The sequence below is a fragment of the Ailuropoda melanoleuca genome, chromosome 8, assembly GCF_002007445.2.
Source record: "Ailuropoda melanoleuca isolate Jingjing chromosome 8, ASM200744v2, whole genome shotgun sequence".
NCBI classification, from domain to species: domain Eukaryota; kingdom Metazoa; phylum Chordata; class Mammalia; order Carnivora; family Ursidae; genus Ailuropoda; species Ailuropoda melanoleuca.
Window position 1 is genome coordinate 126084887 of NC_048225.1, and position 19445 is coordinate 126104331.

Here is a 19445-nt window from a genome sequence, read left to right on the forward strand (position 1 = left end):
AGAAGGAATGGAAGGTGTGCCCTGGCACCTGTGGCCTTTCCAGCCCTGCTTTGACCTGCTGCTGCAGCTCGTTCTCCCTCTTGTGGTCCCCCCACCCTCATCCTCTATTTACCCCCGTTTTTCCCTCTCAAGGCTGCTTTCCCCCTCTCACTCCCCTGCCTTCTCTCCCTTCCTTCACCTGCTCTGTCTCTTCATGCTGTTCAGCAGATGCGGGGCATCTGGAGAGCCGCTGTACCACCATGACAAGGGGCATCTGTAGCAATGCAGGCGGCCCGATAATCTAAGAAAAGGCCCTCGGGCCCAGCTTCTGCCATCAGACCACCTACCACTGTTGCAGGGGTCCGAGGGTGGGCTTGTCCTGGCAGTGGGAGCTGGCACACAGGTAATTCTCATTCGAGGGGTATGAGTGGGTCTGGAGGGAACACAGGGGCCTTGGGCCCCCCACCCCCAATTAGTCTAGAAGCCTGCAGGCAGGCCTCACTCTGGGTGTGGAGCGCGCTCAGCTCATGGCCTGGGAGCACTGGTGTCCCCTGGGGAGTGTCCGACCGAGAGGAGTTCCTCTGATGAGGCCAAAATTAATCCATCTTCGAACACTCAAAACCTATGCCACATACTCTTTTCCTGAAGCCAGTTGTCTGAATAAAACCAAAAATCAGCCTGAAGGAAATACCCGAGAAATGATGTAAAAAACACCAGTATCAAAGTATGTTAAAAAGATGTAGTTCATTTTAAATAATTATTTAACATGTACTTGTAAAATTAAACACATTCGTTTTATATTTCAGAAAAAGGAGTTAATAATAATCGGAGAATCACATTCCATATTACCTCCCTAAAACCTGGGCGGGGAGGTGAAACGAAAGACAGAAATAGGCTTATTCAAATCATATCTTATTAACCAAGAACACAATGCAAAATGGAGTCAGGAAAATCGGTTAAATCACGATGTTCGTAGAAACAAACTGAGGGCTTCAGAGGGCAGGGGGTGGGGGATGGGATGGGCTGGTGATGGGTAGTAGGGAGGGCACGTATTCCATGGTGCACTGGGTGTTATACGCAACTAACGAATCATGGAACTTTACATCAAAAACCAGGGATGTACTGTATGGTGACTAACATAATATAATAAAAAAAATTATAATAAAAGAAATCAGATTACATCGAGTTAGCAAAGAGCATGAACTTTTAGCTATCTCCAAAACACTTAAAACGTTTAAAAATGTGTGCTGTAAAAAGACACTTAAATCCGTTCTCATGCTGGAAAATGGTGAAAAGACCCAACTGCGGAAGAGAAGGTTTAAGTCCTTCAAAGCAGAGGGCAGGTGAAAAGGGTTCAACCTGCCGAGGGCAGGACACACGCGGAGGAACCCGCGGGTGCAGCAGCGGCGTCTGCAAAAGGCGGAGCCAGACGCGGACCCAGGAGGCCCGGTGCAGAGGCGCTCTGGCCCGCTGAGCCGGGTGCAGGAGCGCTGGCGCGCGCAGCAGTGACCGGGTCCGCGCTCCTGGTGGAGCCATGTGTCTGCACACGTGCACACGTGCACCGCACAAGCCCCACGAGACCAGGGCAGCGAGACGCCCCAGCGGAACCTCCTGTGTCCTTTCCAGAACCCGGAGGATCTGCGACATCACACACACGAGAGCGGAGGTCGGCAGGGTATGTTCTGAGCACCAGCCTTCGGCTCTACAGAAAGTCAGGTGGATTTGACAACTTTATCTTAAATTTTATCTTGAAAAAGAAGAGCCTGAGATGCCACATATCTTTGCTAGATCGTGCGAAGAAAGCATCCGCCTCAGCCACAGTCGGGCAGATAGAAGGTTAGCGTCAGGGCGGTTGATCAGACATGGGTTCCACGGGACCGCGGGCACGGAGGTTTGGGCGCCAAAAGCAGACGGGAGACAAGGCATTGGTGGTCATTTGGTAAACCCTGCGATGTGGGCCACACTGAAGAACTGTCTTGTTTTTCCAGCAAGGAAAGGATTTAGAACGTGACAGTAACGTGGTTAAAATGGCATTTAGGGGAATTCCCTAAACCCCAATCAGAGTCACAGGAGGGTGTATCAAAGCAGGATGTCACCAAGAGGGCAGAGGCTGGTAGGGAGCTGAACAGAGGCAGGGGCAGTGAGGATGGAGAGGAATGGAATAAAGAGAGCACAGGGGTGACCAGGATGAACCAAACAAGGAGGTGTGGTCGGGAGGAGATGGATGGTGCCATTCGCAGACACAGACAATACGGGTTTGCAATGGATGGCATTGAGGTGCCCCATTCAGTCTGGGTCACTGGGACTGAAGCTACAGGTGGCAGTATCGGGGTGGCTCACAGCGTGTGGGCTGTTGCACGGGGTGTGATGGACTTTGCAGAGCCCTCCGGGCACCTGGAGCCAGAGCCGGAAGTGTGGATGTCTACACATCTGTCCCTCATTCAAATTACATTTCTAAGCTTAATTTAATAAGTATTACATCTGTATCTTAGAAAATCTTCAAGTCTCTTGAAGTTTTGTCATTTACTTGTTCTTCATTCATTAAATAAATACTGATGGAATACTTAACTATATGCCACGCCTTTTTTCCAGGGGCTGAGAATATAACAGTGGAGCAAATTAAGAGTAGGGCAGGGACTATAAACTCCTTGTCCTGGTAGAGTTTAGTGTCAATAAAAAGGCTCATACACATGAACATATATATGACTTCGACTTCTAACCGGTTGGAATGACATAAACACCCATGTTACAAGTAACTGTACTAACTTGAGGAATTTTAGGATCCTTTACAAAATAAAATTAAGAAAAAATAAGTTAAGGATAAAACAGTTGCCTTATTCCACAAGAATCACAGTTACATGAGTAAAACTAGCCACACAACAGTTTGCTATTTGGAGGTTACTGAATCCACAAGACACTGGAATGAATTGAGCAAAACAAAAACCAATTCCTGATAGCAAACCAGGAACAATGAACAAAATCATTAAGGAGATTCTTTCTAACTTGCAAGCGTGCAGAAGATAAATTCCACAGGAAAAATACCTAACATTAATTTTAATTTTTTGCTACATAAAATGGTATAATTATTTCCTCCTTAGTTGACACAATTTCCTTAGTGCATAACCACAATTTTTTATTTAAAAAACCCCCACCACACACACACACAAAACACAAAAACTTACCATTTGTGGCCAGGTCCCTTTTAAGAAGAAATTTCCCCTCCTACACTTCTGTCTGCCCCTCAAACTCCCAGATCCCTTTTGAAAACCTTCTTGCCCAAACTGAAAGATTCTCTGGAAACCCATCACAAGTTGTGGTTTCAGACAAATTAATCTTCCTAAGATTGGAGGTTGGGGGGGGGGCTCACCTACAAGGTGTCAGCAAATGCTTCATCTTCCAACTGCACACGCAGTCAGCTCCTTCCTATGGCTCATTTCCTGGAGGTTTGCAGCTCTTTTCCTTCCTAAGTCTAAAGCCCAGTGACATTTTCTACCTAAGTCTCATTCCTTCTCAAAGAGATTTCCCTCGATAACAATTCCATCCATGTGAAGAGAGAAAGCCAACGTTGTCTCAGAGAACCACAGTAAAAGGACACGATAGGAATCTGGCAGCCTTGATCCACATGGCTCAGGTCATGGCCCCTTGCTCACGGTGCTTTGCCTTCAGGTCCCCTCAGGGCACGGTGGTGATGCTTCCCTGAACTCACCAATGTGTCCATGTCGCTCCCACATTCTGTAAACCTGTGTGCAAGCTCCTCGGCCCCGTCATCCTGTCACCACCGGTCATGTGCCGGGACAGGGGTGGCCGTTGGCATGAACCGGACCCACGTGCTCTGAAGAACAGCACACTCTGAGGCCCTCATGGTGCTTCATTCAAATGGAAGTCCCCGTCCTCCTCCACACTTTTACTTGCATTTTATTTATGTGGCTTAAGAAGTTTGCAGTTACGCTAACCGCATCTTAGAGCAGTGCTGTCTAATAGACTGAGTGATGGAAATGTTCTAGTCTGTGCTGCCTCATACACCGTTTAACTTAATAATTTAATTATTTAATCTAATTTAATTTTTGAAAGTGCCATTTTAGTGTCTAAAGTACAAGTAAAACTTGCAGTTTTTAGCCACATCCCTATGGCTTTCTCTGATTCCAATGTGTCCAGCCCACAGATCATCCAGACCTTCCCCTCACATCGAAAATCCTAAAGACTGACGCTGTTCAGCCCAAGCGGAGCCCCCGACAGGGAGCGGTAACGGTAGTGCTTCACTGAGGGGTCTGCAGGATTCACAGCCACATCCTGCACTTCTCCATCCACACTACCAACTTCGTGGTGTCTTATATTCAATGGTCAACGATGACTATTTCTTTCACTTAGCATAATCCCCTCCAGTTCCATCCATGTCGATGCAAATGGTGGGTAGTCATCCTTTCTGATGGCTGAGTGATATTCCATTGTATATACGAACCAACTAGCAGAGAAAAACAATTATCATAGGGTTTCACTTATTTGTGGAACGTAAGGAATAGCAGGGAGACAGGTAGAAGAAGGAAGGGAAAAATGAAAGGGGGGGAACCAGACGAACCACGAGAGACGATGGACTCCAGGAAACAAACTGAGGGTTTCAGGGGGAGAGAGGTGGGGTGGGCTAGCCCGGTGATGGGTAGTAAGGAGGGCACGTGTTGCATGGAGCACTGGGTGTGATATGCAAACAATGAATCATGGAACTTTACATCAAAAACTAATGATGTCCTGTATGGTGACTAACATAGCATAAGAAAAAAGAAAAATGATGACTTCATCCCCTGCACTGTTAGTCAAGCAGAGTAGAAGACGGAGCAGCCATTGGGGAGGGCTGGTTTCTCATGACCCGGGTGCTGCTTCGCTCCAGCCCGGACACTTGACATTTCTCAGTAGGCTCATGAACACTTCCAATGACAAAACATTTGAATAACAGTTTAATACTGAATTTCAGCCTGTATATTTTTTACTCCAATTAATTCAACATGTCCATCTGTTTCTAATATAAATTTTTCTATTGCTCATACTCCAGGAATTTTTTTTCAGCTGTTCTTAGTTTCTGTCCTGGATTGTACGTGCTCTCAGAGCACGTGCTGGTTCAGGAGGGAGACTTGTGTAGGTCATTGACCAGGTAATAGAATTTAGGAACTCTGAACTCTGGACTTCTTAGGTTTTTCTTAAGACTTTACCAGGATTTTTTTTTTTATGTTTTATTTCAGAACAATTTCAGATTTAATGAAAAGGTGCAAAGATGGTATGGAGCATTCCTAGATATCTATTACCTGGTTTTCCCTAAAATTAACATCTTACGGAACTGTGGTAAATTTACTGAAACTAAGAAATTAACATTTATATAATTATCATGAACTAAAGGGCAGATTTACTCGGATTTCACCAGGTTTTCCACCAATTTCTATTTTCTGTTCAATGTTTCAATCTGGGGAACTATGCTGTATTCAGTGTCACGTCTCAGTGTTCTCAGTCTTGTTTCCATGACCTTGATTTTGAAGAGTACTGGTCAGATTTTGTAGAATTTCCCTCACTTTGGGGATGTCTGATGTTTTTCTCGTGACCAGTTTGGGGTTGTGGGTTTGAAGGAAGAATACCATGGAGGCGGCATGCCTTTCCCTTCACACCATCTCAGGCACGTTGTGCTATCACATGACTTGTGACTAATAACGTTCACCTTGATCATTTGGCTAAGGTCGTCTGCCAGATTTTTCCACTGTAAAGTTATCTCTTACCTGTCCACACTCTGTCCATTGGAAGTGAGTCCAGCCCACACTCCAGGGCAGGTAATCAAGCCCTACCTCCTGGAAAGGAAATATTTACAGTGATAATCTGGAATTCTGGAAGGAATATGTATCCCTTTTCTCCCATTTAAAATGCTATTCATCATTTATTATATTCGTGGGGCTTGTGCGTATTTATTTTATACTTCGGGTTTTACTAAGATTTTTAAGACCTACTATCACCTCCACTCCTACGCATGTCAGTGACCATTCCTGTCTCTGTTGTCCATTGCCTTAACTTTTCCTGTAAACCAGCTCCGCAAGTTGAGAGCAATTCAAACTCTGAAATTGTCGTTATCCTTATTCTAATACTACATGAAAAGTGTTGTAAGTTCTTCTTTTCCCCAAGAGTCACTTAAAAAAAAAAAAAAGAATTGAAACGAGTATTATTAGGCCATCTTGCTCTATGTGGATGTAACATAAACAAATTGCAAAATTTTGGGAGTTACAGCAACCACATGTGAAATGAGAACAACGACATTACATTCCTCATGGGCTTATTGTAAGGATGAAACAGAGTGTGAAAAAAAAAGCACACACAAAACACTTAAAAATTATTAGGACTGGGGCATCTGTGTGACTCAGTTGGTTAAGCCCCTGACTCTTGGTTTGGCTCAGGTCATGATCTCAGGGTCATGAGCTCGAGGCCCACATCAGGCTTCCTTCCCAGCGGGAAGTCTGCTTGAGATTCTCTCTCTCTCCCTTTATGCCCCTCTCCCTCTCTAAAATAAAATAAATAAATAAAATCTTTTTAAAATATTAAGACCATCATCACCACCACCATCATCATCATCACCACCACCACCACCATTATCATCATCATTGATGATCTCTGTAGCTTGAGAAAACAATAACATCTCCCCTAAACGCACCGAAGTCATGGATCAATCAGTTTCCATCTGCCTCCCTGATTACTAAATCTTTGTACTTTCAAGGTCATGATCCTCACCAATTTTACTGACTTCTAAAATGACACTGGTGATGATGAGTTACATTGTTTAGGGAAAATTATCCTGCTGAGAATAGCTGGTAAACCTAGATTTTGAAAAATATCATCTATTTAAAGACATCTGAGAACACTCAAGGCAGTGAGAAATGGAAAGTCCATGATCAAAGAAAGGAAGGAAGTCCAGAGAGTTGAAAGCCAGCATTTGGGGCCATTTTTTCTCTGGCAGGTGCCTACCAATCCCAAGAGTGGCACCTGAGAGGCCAAGAAGCTGAGCAGAAAGTTCCACAGAGTCAGGGAGCTAAAGGAGACAAACACTGGGATTTGGGGTCCAATTGGAAGAGAAGCCCTAGTAAACATCACAGGCTCTAGTTTGAGACCCTAACAGCTTGCATTCTAAAGCCCTCTACTGTAGGAGTGCAAGTGAATCAGAAAGAGAAAAAAATAGAGCAGACTTCATAGAGATTGAAATCCACACTTGAATAATTGCAATTCGTGGTTCAAATAGGGTCAACTAACACTGCTAACCCCCAGCACTAACTGCCAAGTTGAGAGCTGCAAAGGGCAAATAAATAAAAATAAATGTTTATTGTGTGAAATAAATTTAACTCTGAATTTATTTAAAATGTTAACTTTACTCTGTGAAATAAATTAAAATATATGGCAACCATAGCAAGTAAGTCAGGAGAAGGATAGATACAGTTAAAGTGTTTTGGGATCGTTGCATTAGCATGAAGTGGTAAAATACTAACTTATAATACATTTGATAAGCTTCAGATGAACGTAAATGTTTCTTGAATGATGAATAAAAGAATTATAAGAGACGATGAAACCAGCAAGCTTACATGGGGAGAGGATATAATTTAAAAAAATACTTAATCCAAAAGGTGGGCAGGGAGTCAGGGAGGGGAAAGAATACAAAAGGGACTGGAAAAGAGGGAAGCAGTAGGAAGATGGTCTATGATAGTTTTAAACCCCAAATCTCAGTAATTATCCTGAAAATAAGTAGACTAACTAAAAGGCAAAGATTGTCAAACTGAACAGAACACAACTACGTCGTATCGTGCTCATAAGAGAAATACCACGCGTGTAAGTAAGCAGAGATTTGAAAACTAAAACAATGGGGAAGATACACTATGACGGCACTAGTCACAAGGAAGCTGGTGTAAGGCTAGCACTGAAGTGATGACAAAGTAACCACACAGGCCAGGACACAGAGCTGTGAGGGAGGGGACACAGAGCTGTGAGGGAGGGGACACAGAGCTGTGAGGGAGGAAACACATCACAAAGATGGGGCATTTCTGAACTCATACACATCGAGACCCATATTCTCAAAATTATAAGGCAAAACCTGAGAAAAGGGAAAATGTGTTTATAAAAAGAAAATATTTTTTGAATGCATAATAATGGTAGAGATTTTTTTAAGCATATATCTCTGAATGAAACAAAAAGCAAATCAGCAAGTATGTATAAGATTTGCACAACACACTTAATGAAAAAGACACACCTGATAAATTTAGAACTCAAAAATTTATTCATAGAAAAATATATATTCTTTTCAAGTGCACATGTAGCATTTATTCAGATGAATGGATAAAGAAAACGTGGTGTATACACACAACGGAATATTATTCAGCCTTAGAAGAAGGAATCGTGCCATTTGTGACAATGACGAACTGAGAAGACAGTAAGCGGAATGGAATAAACTCGTCACAGAAGGACAAAAAACCGCATAACTCCACTTACACGGAGCTCCTAAAATCATCCAAACCCATAGAAGCAGAGAATAGAATGGTGGGGTTGGGGGGAGGGGGAAATAGGGAATTGTTTTTTAGTGGATATAAAGTTTCCATTTTGCAGGATGAATAAGTCTTCCAGGTCTGCTGTACCTACTGCCCATAGCAAACAATATGGTACTGTGCACTCGAGAATATGCGAGGAAGATAGATCTCATGGTAAGTGGTGGTGATTTATTTATTTATTTATTTATTTATTCATTTTTATAATAATTTTTTATTATATTATGTTAGTCACCATACAGTACATCCCTGGTTTTTGATGTAAAGTTCGATGATTCATTAGTTGCGTATAACACCCAGTGCACCATGCAATACGTGCCCTCCTTACTACCCATCACCAGCCTATCCCATCCTCCACCCCCCTCCCCTCTGAAGCCCTCAGCCTGTTGTTTTATTTTTTAATACATTTTTAATAATACTAAATTTTTTAATACATTAAAAAATATTCAGTTTCTTACTAAAGAAGATATATATATTAAACATCTGTGATTTTTTATGTATCAATTATACTTCAAAGAAGCTAAAAAATGACAACACATTTGTTCATGAAGCTATGTGAATAAATTTCAAAAGTTTAAAATCATACAAAATGTTTTTTGACAAGTGGAATTAAGCTAAAAAAATCAATGATGAAAGTAGAACCAGAAATTATTCCATGTCTGGAAATTCAGAAATACAAATTCTAGATAGCTAATGGTGACAAGACAATATGTTGAACTCACAGATTCAGTGCAGCTTATCCAACTTTCTGGTATGTAGCTACGTCCATGCTTAAAGGGAATCCTTTTTATTTGTTTGTTTTTTTATTATTTTATTTTTATTCTTTTAGAGAGAGAGAGAGCAGGGAGGGAAAGGGGGAGAGGGAGAGAGAGAATCTTAAGCAGGTCTATGCTCAGTCTGGAGTCCTATGTAGGACTTGATCCCAAGACCTTGATATCATGACCTGAGCTGAAATCAAGAGTCAAACACTCAACTGACTAAGCTGCCCTGGGCATCCCTAAGGGGAATTTTTAGACTTAGAAGCACATATAAGAAAATAAGGATGGAATATAAATTGCTTAAGCATCTACATTAAGAAGTTAGAAGTATAATGTAATATTATGATTTATAATAAGAAATATATATTTGGACTTATTCCCCATTTCTGGCATGGAGCTCTTAAAATCCTTGAATTTCCTAAGTGTTAAGAGTAATTGTTAGGCTAATGAAGTGACTTTTAGATTGCACCTAAGGATGGGGGCTGGTTGCCAGGAGCCAACCCTATGATTGGAGGATTGGAACTTTCAGTCCCACTGCCCCAGACCCTAGGAGAGGGGAGAGAGGCTAGAGGTTTAATCAATTGCCAGTGGCCAATGATTTAATCAGCCATATTTATGTAATGAAGCTGCCATAAACACCCAGAAAGACTGGTTTGGAGTGCTTCCAGGTTGGGGAGCACATGCAGACTCAGGGGAATGGTGCACTTGGAGAGGACATGGAAGAACTCTGGGATACTTGCCACGCCTCATCTTGTGCATTTCTTCCATCTGGCTATTCCTGAGTGATATTCCTTTGTAGTAAACTGGTGATCCAGTAAATAAGACGCTTATCTGAGTTCTTTGAGCCACTCTAGCAAATGGATCGAACCCAAGGAGGAAGTCATGGGAACCTCCCCTCTATAGCTGGCTGGTCAGAAACACAGGTGACCTCCTAAACTTGGAATTCACATCCCAAATGTGATGTGCAGTCTCACAAGGACTCAGAAGAAAAAGTCTGATGGGTGGGACCTGATCTCTCTCCATATAGACAGAATTGAGTTGAATTGTAGGACACCCCGCTGGTGTCTGAGACTCTCTTGTGGGTTTGTGTGTGGGAAAGCCCTCTCGCACACATTGGAATTTATGGATCAGAATCCTTATTAACAACAAATTAAATGCAAAGACAATACCTCATTTTATGAGCTTCACTTTATTGCACTTTGCAGATATTGCGTATGTTACAATCGAAGGGTTTTCGGAATCCCGCATTGAGCAAGTCCATCGGTGTCATTTTTCCAACAGCATCTGCTCACTTGGTGTCTCTGTGTCACATTTTGGTAATTCTTGCAATATTTCAAATGTTTTCATTATTATTATATTTAAATTGTTGCAATCTCATGATAAAACTCTAATGGATGAGGAGTTGCTTGTTATGGATGAGCAAAGAACATGTTTTCTTGAGATGGAATTCACTCCTAGTAAGGATGCTGTGAAGGTTCTTGAAATGGCAACAAAGAATTTAGAGAGTTTCATAAACTTGTTTGATAAAACAGTGGCAGGGTTTCAGAGGGTTGACTTCAATTTTGTTAGAAGTGCTACTGTGGGTAAAATGCTGTCAAATAGCGTAACATACTACTGAGAAACTATTTGTGAAAGGAAGAGTCAACTGGTGCAGCAAACTGCATTGTTGTCTAATTTTAAGAAATTGCCACGGCCACCCCAGCCTTCGGCAACCACCATCCTGATCAGTCAGCGGGCCCCAACATGAACGCAGACCTCCACCAGCAACAAGATTACTACTTGCTAAAAGTTCAGATGATGATTGGCTTTTTTAGCCATAAAATATTTTCATTTAAGGTAAGTACATTTTTTTAGACATAATGCGTCTGTGTACTTAATAGACTATAGCATAATGTAAATGTAACTTTTATATGCACAGGGAAGCCAAAACATTCATTTGACTCACTTTATTCTATTTCCTTTATTGTGGTGGTCTGGAAGTAAACCCACGACATCTGTAGGGTCCGTTGTAGAAGGCGGGAAATAATAAAATGATATGTTCATAAAACCAACAAAGCTGAAAGTTAGTTTTTGGAAAAATTTACAAAATTGATGAACCCCTGTAGAGATGAGAAACAGAAAGAACAAACCAGAGAGAGAACAAATTTCGAAGATCTTGTAACAAAGATGATAATGACAATAAGGATATTCTGAAGAAGCTGATAAGAAACTGGACATTTGAACAGTTTGGATAAATCCTGGAAAAACACAACTTACCAAAGCTGACACAAAAGAAATAGACAATTTGAATAAACCTATATGTATTTTTATTTTTAATTTTTTTGTAATTTATGTTGTTTATTTATTTTTATAATAATTTTTTATTATATTATGTTAGTCACCACACAGTACATCCCTGGTTTCTGATGTAAAGTTCCATGATTCATTAGTTGCGTATAACACCCACCGCACCATGCAATATGTGCCCTCCTTACTACCCATCACCGGTCTATCCCATTCCCCCACCCCCCTCCCCTCTGAGGCCCTCAGTTTGTTTCCCAGAGTCCACAGTCTCTCATGGTTCATCCCCCCTTCTCATTACCCCCCCTTTCTTTAATGTGTATTTTTAAAAATTAGCAGTTAAATTTAAAATCCCTCCCACACCAAAAAACAAACAAACAATAACAACATATTAGATTTCAATGATAAATTTTACCAAATATTTAAGGGAAAAAAAATAACACAAAAGATCCCTGAGAATAGATACAGAGAAAAGATTTCCCGACTCATTTTATGAGGCAAAAAGTCCTGACAAGAAAATTATTAAAAAAATAAATGAATAAAGTATTACAAACAAACTGAATCCACATACGTACATTATGACAAGATAATTTATAGAAACATGGTTTTACTTTACCATTTGAGAATCAGTAAGTGTGAATCCTAACATTCCAGGGAAAGAAGATACAAAACATCTTGTCATTTCAACAAATGCAGAATAAGCACCTAATAAATTTCAACAACTATCAATAATAATAATGACTATTAAAAATGACTATAAAAAGTTTTTATCAAATTTGAAAAAGTCCTCAATCTTATTTTTAAAAAGTAAACATGAAGCACACAGCAATTATCATACTTAATGTTAACTACTGAGTAATTCTTATCTAATATAAGTAAAAAGATGAGGGGCACCTGGGTAGAGCAGTCAGTTAAGCGTCTGATTCTTGGTCTCGGCTCAGGTTGTGACCTCAGGGTCATGAGATTGAGCCCCACATCTGACTCCGTGCTGAGCTGGGATTCTGTCTCCCCTCTTCCTCTGCCCCTCCCCCTGCATGCGCACACTGTCCTTCTCTCTCTCTTTCTCTAAAATAAATAAATCTTTAAAAAAATAGAAGATGATGGGGCGCCTGGGTGGCACAGCAGTTAAGCGTCTGCCTTCGGCTCAGGGCGTGATCCCGGCGTTCTGGGATCGAGCCCCACCAGGCTCCTCCGCTGTGAGCCTGCTTCTTCCTCTCCCACTCCCCCTGCTTGTGTTCCCTCTCTTGCTGGCTGTCTCTATCTCTGTTGAATAAATAAAATCCTTAAAAAAATTTTTTTTAAATTAAAAAATAGAAGATGAGAATGTCAGCTATCAATAATTCTATTCATCAGTGTACTGGAGGTCACAGCCAGTGTAATTGGGCAAGAGAATGTAATAAAAGATGGGAGGATTGAAAAGAAACAATTGAAATTTTCATATTTAGAGATGTCAGGAGAGTATGTATAGAAAATCCAAAAGGATCTACAGATAAAATATTAAACTTAAGTTAATTTAACATGGCTACTAGGAACCAGGTGAAAATATTTTAAACATATTTTTATATATTAGCAGAAATCACACAAACACGTACACTCACACGCACTCTAAAAGAGTTGGAAAGCCCTCAGATTTGAGGCTGAGGATCTGCTTTCGAAGGTAGGTCACCCAGAGGTCATAATTAAATCATGGGTTTTCCAGGATAAGACTAAGGTTTTCCAGGATAACGACAATCAGAGGAAAATCATAAGCCCAAGAAACCACCTTGGAGGGATGATTTGGAGAAGGGTGGAGACAAGGAGAGTAAATAAAAAGTATAAGGAGAAAATGAAGGAGCTGTTGCAAGACATCAGAGATCACAGGAATATTAGAATTTTCAAGCAACTAGAGTTTCAGCCCAATTGGTTCAAAAGGAAAAATGAAACAAGTTAGATCCCAGTAACAAAGATACTCAGAGGTAGACTGCTGCAGGTACAGCTTGATCTGGCCTTTGGCCCTGTCTCTCATCATTCTGTTTTATTTGTGAACTTCATTCCTGGGTCAGCTTTACTTTTGGAATGAAACTCCATAGCTGTTTTGAACTGAGAAGGCATCATACCATCCAGACAAAGAAAGAACACCTCCTTCCTCAACCACCAAATGGAAACTCGGGGTCCCGTTAGAGTGGACCAAATTAGGTCACGTATGCACTATGAACCGATTATTCTAACTAAGCAGGGGGATGAAATTATGTTCATTATCTCAGACCTCAGTTCTCATCTGGAGTCCATTTTGCCCCATAGGAGACGTTTGGCCATGTCTGAAGATGCATTTGGTTGATAAAACTGGGGAGGTGTCACTGGCATCTAGTGAGACGCTGCCCAAAGTCCCACAGCATACGGGACAGCCCTCCGTAACAGGGAAGGATCTGGCCCAAAATGTCAATAGGGCGAGCGTTGAGAAACCTTTAGACAAGGGTTTCTCACACTTAATTGTATATCAGAATAAGCAGAAAGGTTTCTTAAAATACAGATTTCTGGTTCCCATTCCTAGATTTCCTGATTCAATAGGTAGGTCTAGGGCAGGCCTGAAAACCTCTGTTGCTAGCAAGGTCATAGGTACTCTTCCTGCTGCTAATTCATAGTCCACACTCCAAAAAACACACTTATCCGGGCCCCAGGTGGTAGCCGAGGGGGCCTCTGCTCTAAGGTAAGGTGGAGAAGTACCCAGCTGTACTGACAGGAGAGGAGGCTGTATGTTTCGGCCATCTCCTCTCCTTCCCCAACCCTAAAGTTCATATTCTCCTCACATTCCCAGTTGGGAAAATTGCCTCCAGTACGTTTGGCTTCTCCAAAATCTCTGCTTGCTCTGACCTCCCTTCCCAAATTCCTATAAAAAAATACACTCAAAGTTTCCCTCCTCCTCCTCCTGCTATTTTAATCAAAATGAATTCGAATTTTTTTTAATGGGGTTTCTAAAAATCTATGGAAGGAGCAGAAGAATGATTAAACATAAATGTCAATCAAAATATAACTGAATTGCTACAGCACAGACATTTTTTAAAAGCCCTCTTGATTCTTTCGCGTGAATATTTAACAGCCCACCTGCATTTTCACCCCTCCTCCACCCTGCCTCTCTCGCACTGGAACCACGAGGAACAAGATCCCATCCAGATGAAGGCCTGCAGGTGGACTGGAGTCACAGCACGGACACAGGGATTTTCTCTGGATGGCTTCGGGGTAGAAAAGAGTAGAGCATGGTATTTTTTTTTGTAAGTGAGAAATATCTTAGAAAGAAGGAAATCGAGAGTATCAACTAAGGGGCTGGAGAAGAAAGCCTATAAACTTTGAAAAAAGCCCATCAACATGGCAATTATATCCACTTGGACCATTTTCAAAGAGCAAAGGCACACACACAGAAGAGATCTTGCCAAAGACCCACCTGCAGCAAGCACTTCTCTCAAGGAACTCACAAGTAAAGGGAGAAGAAAACCGAAATAGCTCAATGCCAGGGCTACAGAGTGAAGAAGACCTCTGTGTGACGCCAGACAAGGGAGGGTCACTGCCACTGTAGCACTAAGGAAGGCTTCCTGGAGGAAGAAGCATCTCAGCTGGACCTCGAGGGTTAGAAAGTCATCCAGGCAGAGACAGAGACGTTATGGTAAACATGCTCAGCATCTCTGCAAAGGCAACGATCGCAGCGTAATTATAGTTAGCTGACTTTGACAAATGACATTTCAGCAGAAGCAGAAAAAAAAGTTTTAAAATAAGAAACCAAAGGGATGTCACCAGCAAGTTGTACACCATATTTCATTTATTCTAAGACATTCTTTTCCACATCTCATGTGTAGGAGATCAGGGTGAATCGTACTATTGATACCATCTCCTAATAAATTGATGGTTTTCTATTATTTTCCTGCTAGTTGTAAGTAGTGATTTATCTTACATCCTATGGAAACTCTGATGTGATCAAATAGGAGGATTATTTGATGAAATATGATGCAGTCGACCCACCAGGGCTGACAACTTGAGCTTCTGGGCTTCTGGGCGCTTATTCCAAATGGAAGAGGAGTCATGGCGAGGGTTCATGAGATACTCTGATACGACCTGTGAAGAACATAAGCAAAAAATATCTCTACGGAATCGATACTCGTGCTCCCATGTTCACAGTGACATTATTCACAAATAGCCAAATCATGGAATGAACCCAGGTGTCCATTGACAGATGAATGATAAACGATGTGTCATGTTCGTGCAACAGAACGTCATGACTCAGACTTGAGAAGAAAGGAGATGGGACACGTGGGGCCACACGGATGAACCACAGGGACCTTGTGCTGAGTCACAAAAGGACAACTCCTAAAAGTTTCAAATATATGAGGTCCAGGGTGGTCAAATTCCTAAAGACAGAGTGTAGAATGGTGGGTCCCGGGGCCTGGGGAGCAGGGACGGTGGAGGTGTTGTACAATGTGTATAGAGTTTGAGTTTTTCAAGATGAAAAGAGCTCTACAATTGGTTGCACAAAAATGTGAGTGTACTTCGTACTTCTAAGATGTGCATTTGAAGATGGTAAAGACGGGAGGTTTTATACTTTATGAGGTAAGTTTACTACAATTATAACAATAGATTTACATAAAGAAGATGGGGTTGGGAAGAAAGGGGACAGTCTGGTGGAAAGACTGAGGATAATGTGATGTAAACTGATACAATGGTAGAAAGAGTAGATGGGTAGACAAAAAAGAAAGATTACAAATAAAAACTCACCAGCCCTTCAAAAACCAAAGCAGAAGACCTATCAAAAGGATCAAGAAGAGCACTATTATTGCCAAAAATATCAAGCCGATGGAGATGGGGTTTCCTGGAAATTGGGGAGGGACACACGATGTCACTTCAAAACCCATTGTCTGATTTTTCTGGTCTTCCTTTGCGTACCTGATGGTCACCTGCTCCTGTTCCCTCTATCTCTCGCCCTCAACTCTGGCCCTCCCTCCCCACCTCCCCTCTCCCCCTTTTGCCCCTTTACTCCCTCCCTCTTCCCCTCTTTCCCTCCCCTCCTCCCTCCCCCACCCTCCTCTCATCTGTCAAGCCCCACTTGTGGCCAGTGCCTCTCTCTATGCTTGAGGACCCTCTCCCCCATGCCCAGCCAGGCCCCGGCTCTTTCTCACCCCAGTAGAGGACCATGTCCTGGCCCCCTAGACTGCTGTGTCTCACTCGGCACGACAGGCCAGCTGCCTCCTGGGCCGCCACGTCCAGGGTCACTCGGAGATACCACGTCTCATCAGCATGGGGCAGGACGTCGCCTCGCTGGGTGGCCCACTGCTCCTGCTCGCCCCGCATCCACATCACCCACACCGGCTTGGGGTAGAAGCCAGAGACGTGGCACACCAGCAGCAGACGGCCGGGACCCGGACTGGGGCCAGTGGACAGCCAGGCCTCCGGCTTCACTGGGGGAGGAGGGAGCGGGGAGAGTGTCAGATTAGGACTCTACTCTAGAGCACAGGGATTTGGAAACTCAACAGTTTGGACAGTGACCCCTTCTCCTCCTTTGGAAACCAAAGTATTGATTAAGCCCCTCTCTTCTTAGTTACCTCCTCCTCTTGAATTTAAGGAAAGCGGTGGGAAGTGAAACAGAAAAGCCTCAGGGGGGAGCAGGACTCACCTTGCCTCTGCAGCTCGGCCTTCCCTGCATCGAGGACGCCCAGGAGGTACCGAGGGCATGTTTCAAAGAGGAGCTTCTCCCCAATATCCTGGATGCCTTTGTACTGACTTAGGAGCTCACAGATGCGCTGCGCCCGGCTGCCGCCCTCTGGGGCGGGCACGCAGGAGTAATTCTTGAGACTCAAAAAGTCCAGTCCTCCTAGAGCTCCCCGCAGGAAGCTCACGGTGCCCCCACCCGAGTGCAGCTTACAGCCTGCTATGCCCTGGATCTTGAAGGGGTCTGGGTGGAAGGAAGACGGACAAGCAGTTATTAAGAAGCGAACAAGAAAGAGATGCCGGGAGAACATGGGATTTGGGATTCGGGTGATGCAAAAGGTCTAAGGTGTGATGTGACGAGCCAAAATCTCATTTACAGCAGCCAGAGAATTTTCAGAAATCTGAGAACCAGGGAGAGGCATGCGTGTCACTAATGGTAGAGAAGCAGTTGCGATGACGTGTGTGGGCAGAGGGGAGAGGGGGGCAGAGTATGGAGGTTGGGGGCCAGCCATCCAGGATGAATAAGACCAGTACCTTGGGAAGAGGGCCAGGCAGGGGGCTCCAAGAGGCGATTGCAGGAGGAGGGCGCTCAGGCACCGTGGAAGACAAGTGGGGCTTCTTGCTTGGGGTTTGAGAGAGCCCACCAGGAGACGTTACAGCGGGGCATCTGTCAGGAGAGTGCAGGCAGCAGGAAGAACCTGGAATGCTCTGGGGGGGTTGTGAGTCAGAGGGTGCAACTGCTCTGGGGTGTGTGCGGGCAGCTGGGTAATGCAGGAAGGAGGGGGAAAGATCAGAGGCATAGGAGCCTGAAGCAGGAGGGAGAAAAGTCAGCGAGAGCCTCCCTACGTCGGAGGACTGGACTCACATTCCACCTGGAACTCCGAGGCGTGGTCCTGCACTTCTAGGACGAAGCCATCGAGGTAGACCTGGATGAGCCCCTCCAGCTGAGTCACCTCCTCATCACTGAAGTTCCCCCTGGACCAGGGCTTTAGGAAAACCACCCTGTTCGCAGCGCTGTCCCAGCCATGAATCTGCACGTCGCCCAACCATCCCGAGCCCTGGGTCTGGGCCCAGCTGCTATTGATAAAGGATGAGATCTGAATGGCGTGGTAGGACGTGGGCCCCTGAAAGGCTGTGGGTAACGGAAGGATAGGAAAAGTCAGGAGAAAGGGAAAGGCGGGGAGCAATGAGAGAATGAACATTGGAAAGATCCAGAGAAAAGGAACCCAGAGTGTGGAGAGCAACAGAAAGCCTGAGACATTTGTCTCCAGGGCCTCAGGTCCCCTCCCCACCTCTGGAGGGTGGTGGGGATGCTGGGGAAGCCTGATCCTCTGTGGCTTTATCTGGACCCTTCCCCCATGCTGGTGTGGCCAGTCACCCACCTTCTTCCCCGCCACCTCCCGGGCAGAGAACCGCGGGCAACGCCAGCAGCAGAAGCAGCATGTCCCCGGAGACCCTCAGAGCCCCTGTGGGTCTCAGCGTCAGCAGCTCCGCTCAGAGCTCGGCAGTGACTTCCTCTCTCTTCCAGCTGGCCAATCTCCAGGTCTGAGATTTGGGGCTTGAGAGAAGCAGGTTATACACAAGCCAACCAGCAGAGGAGAGCTGCACTGCCCACAGCCCCGGGCCTCCCATTCGCCTCTCAGCCTCTCATTTCCACTCCAGCCCGACTCCAACAATTATTCTATCTCCCCAGCTTCCAGCTGCTTCTCCGTCTCCAGTTCCTTCCATACTCACTACCTTGGAAGAGCCTCTTTGTGATTTTTTGAAGGGTCCTGTCGCTTCCGCAGGCACGTACTTCCACAAAGCTGAAGAAGAGGGTGAGGTTGGACGACTCCTCCAGCTCGCTTTAATCGAGAAGGAAGTTTTTGGTTTATCCATCCAGCTCGACCTTGTCCCTGCCTCCCTGCCCTGCTCCTCTGTCGTCACCACTCCCAGCGTCCTCCATGCTCATCTCACCCCCCTTGTCTCATCCCTCCAACCCGCATTCTCATTTTGGGGTAGGGTGTATGTTGACCAGCACTTAAACTAAGGCAAAGCATTGCAAACACCACCCGGACTGTAGTGCTACGGGTCCAAACCCCAGCATCAAATGCAATAAACACGGCCGTGTATAACGCAAGCAAATTTATCTCATACCACAGCCAATCTTTGAGGATAAAAATGACATTTTCTACTGGCATAGGACCTTCTTTTCAGTAGCTCTCGAGCT

The 19445-nt window shown here is 43.9% G+C and overlaps 1 protein-coding gene across 1 annotated transcript; it reads right to left on the bottom strand.

The window, feature by feature from the left end:
• Window positions 1–1185: 1185 nt before the first annotated feature.
• Window positions 1186–18679, bottom strand: LOC100469389 (T-cell surface glycoprotein CD1b). The gene is made up of 9 exons (XM_019793557.2): window positions 18619–18679; window positions 18102–18368; window positions 17202–17480; window positions 16708–16986; window positions 16307–16400; window positions 6967–7030; window positions 5736–5804; window positions 3686–3748; window positions 1186–1617 (listed from the first exon to the last, which is right to left on the bottom strand). Exons 1-9 carry the CDS (start codon window positions 18677–18679, stop codon window positions 1186–1188), a joined length of 1608 nt encoding a protein of 535 aa, XP_019649116.2.
• Between the last annotated feature and the right edge of the window lie 766 nt (window positions 18680–19445).

Bases quoted from the DNA above. Each gene is read 5' to 3' on its own strand.
- LOC100469389 (XM_019793557.2), bottom strand. From the start codon at position 18,679: ATGCTGCTTCTGCTGCTGGCGTTGCCCGCGGTTCTCTGCCCGGGAGGT. The intron at 7,031-16,306 runs GTGAGTTTTTAT...TGTCTCCTTTAG, and splicing joins CTTTGGTTTTTGAAGGGCTG to CTCCCTGACTCTGTGGAACT. The intron at 3,749-5,735 runs GTAAGAGATAAC...CGGTGGTGACAG, and splicing joins AATGGACAGAGTGTGGACAG to GATGACGGGGCCGAGGAGCT.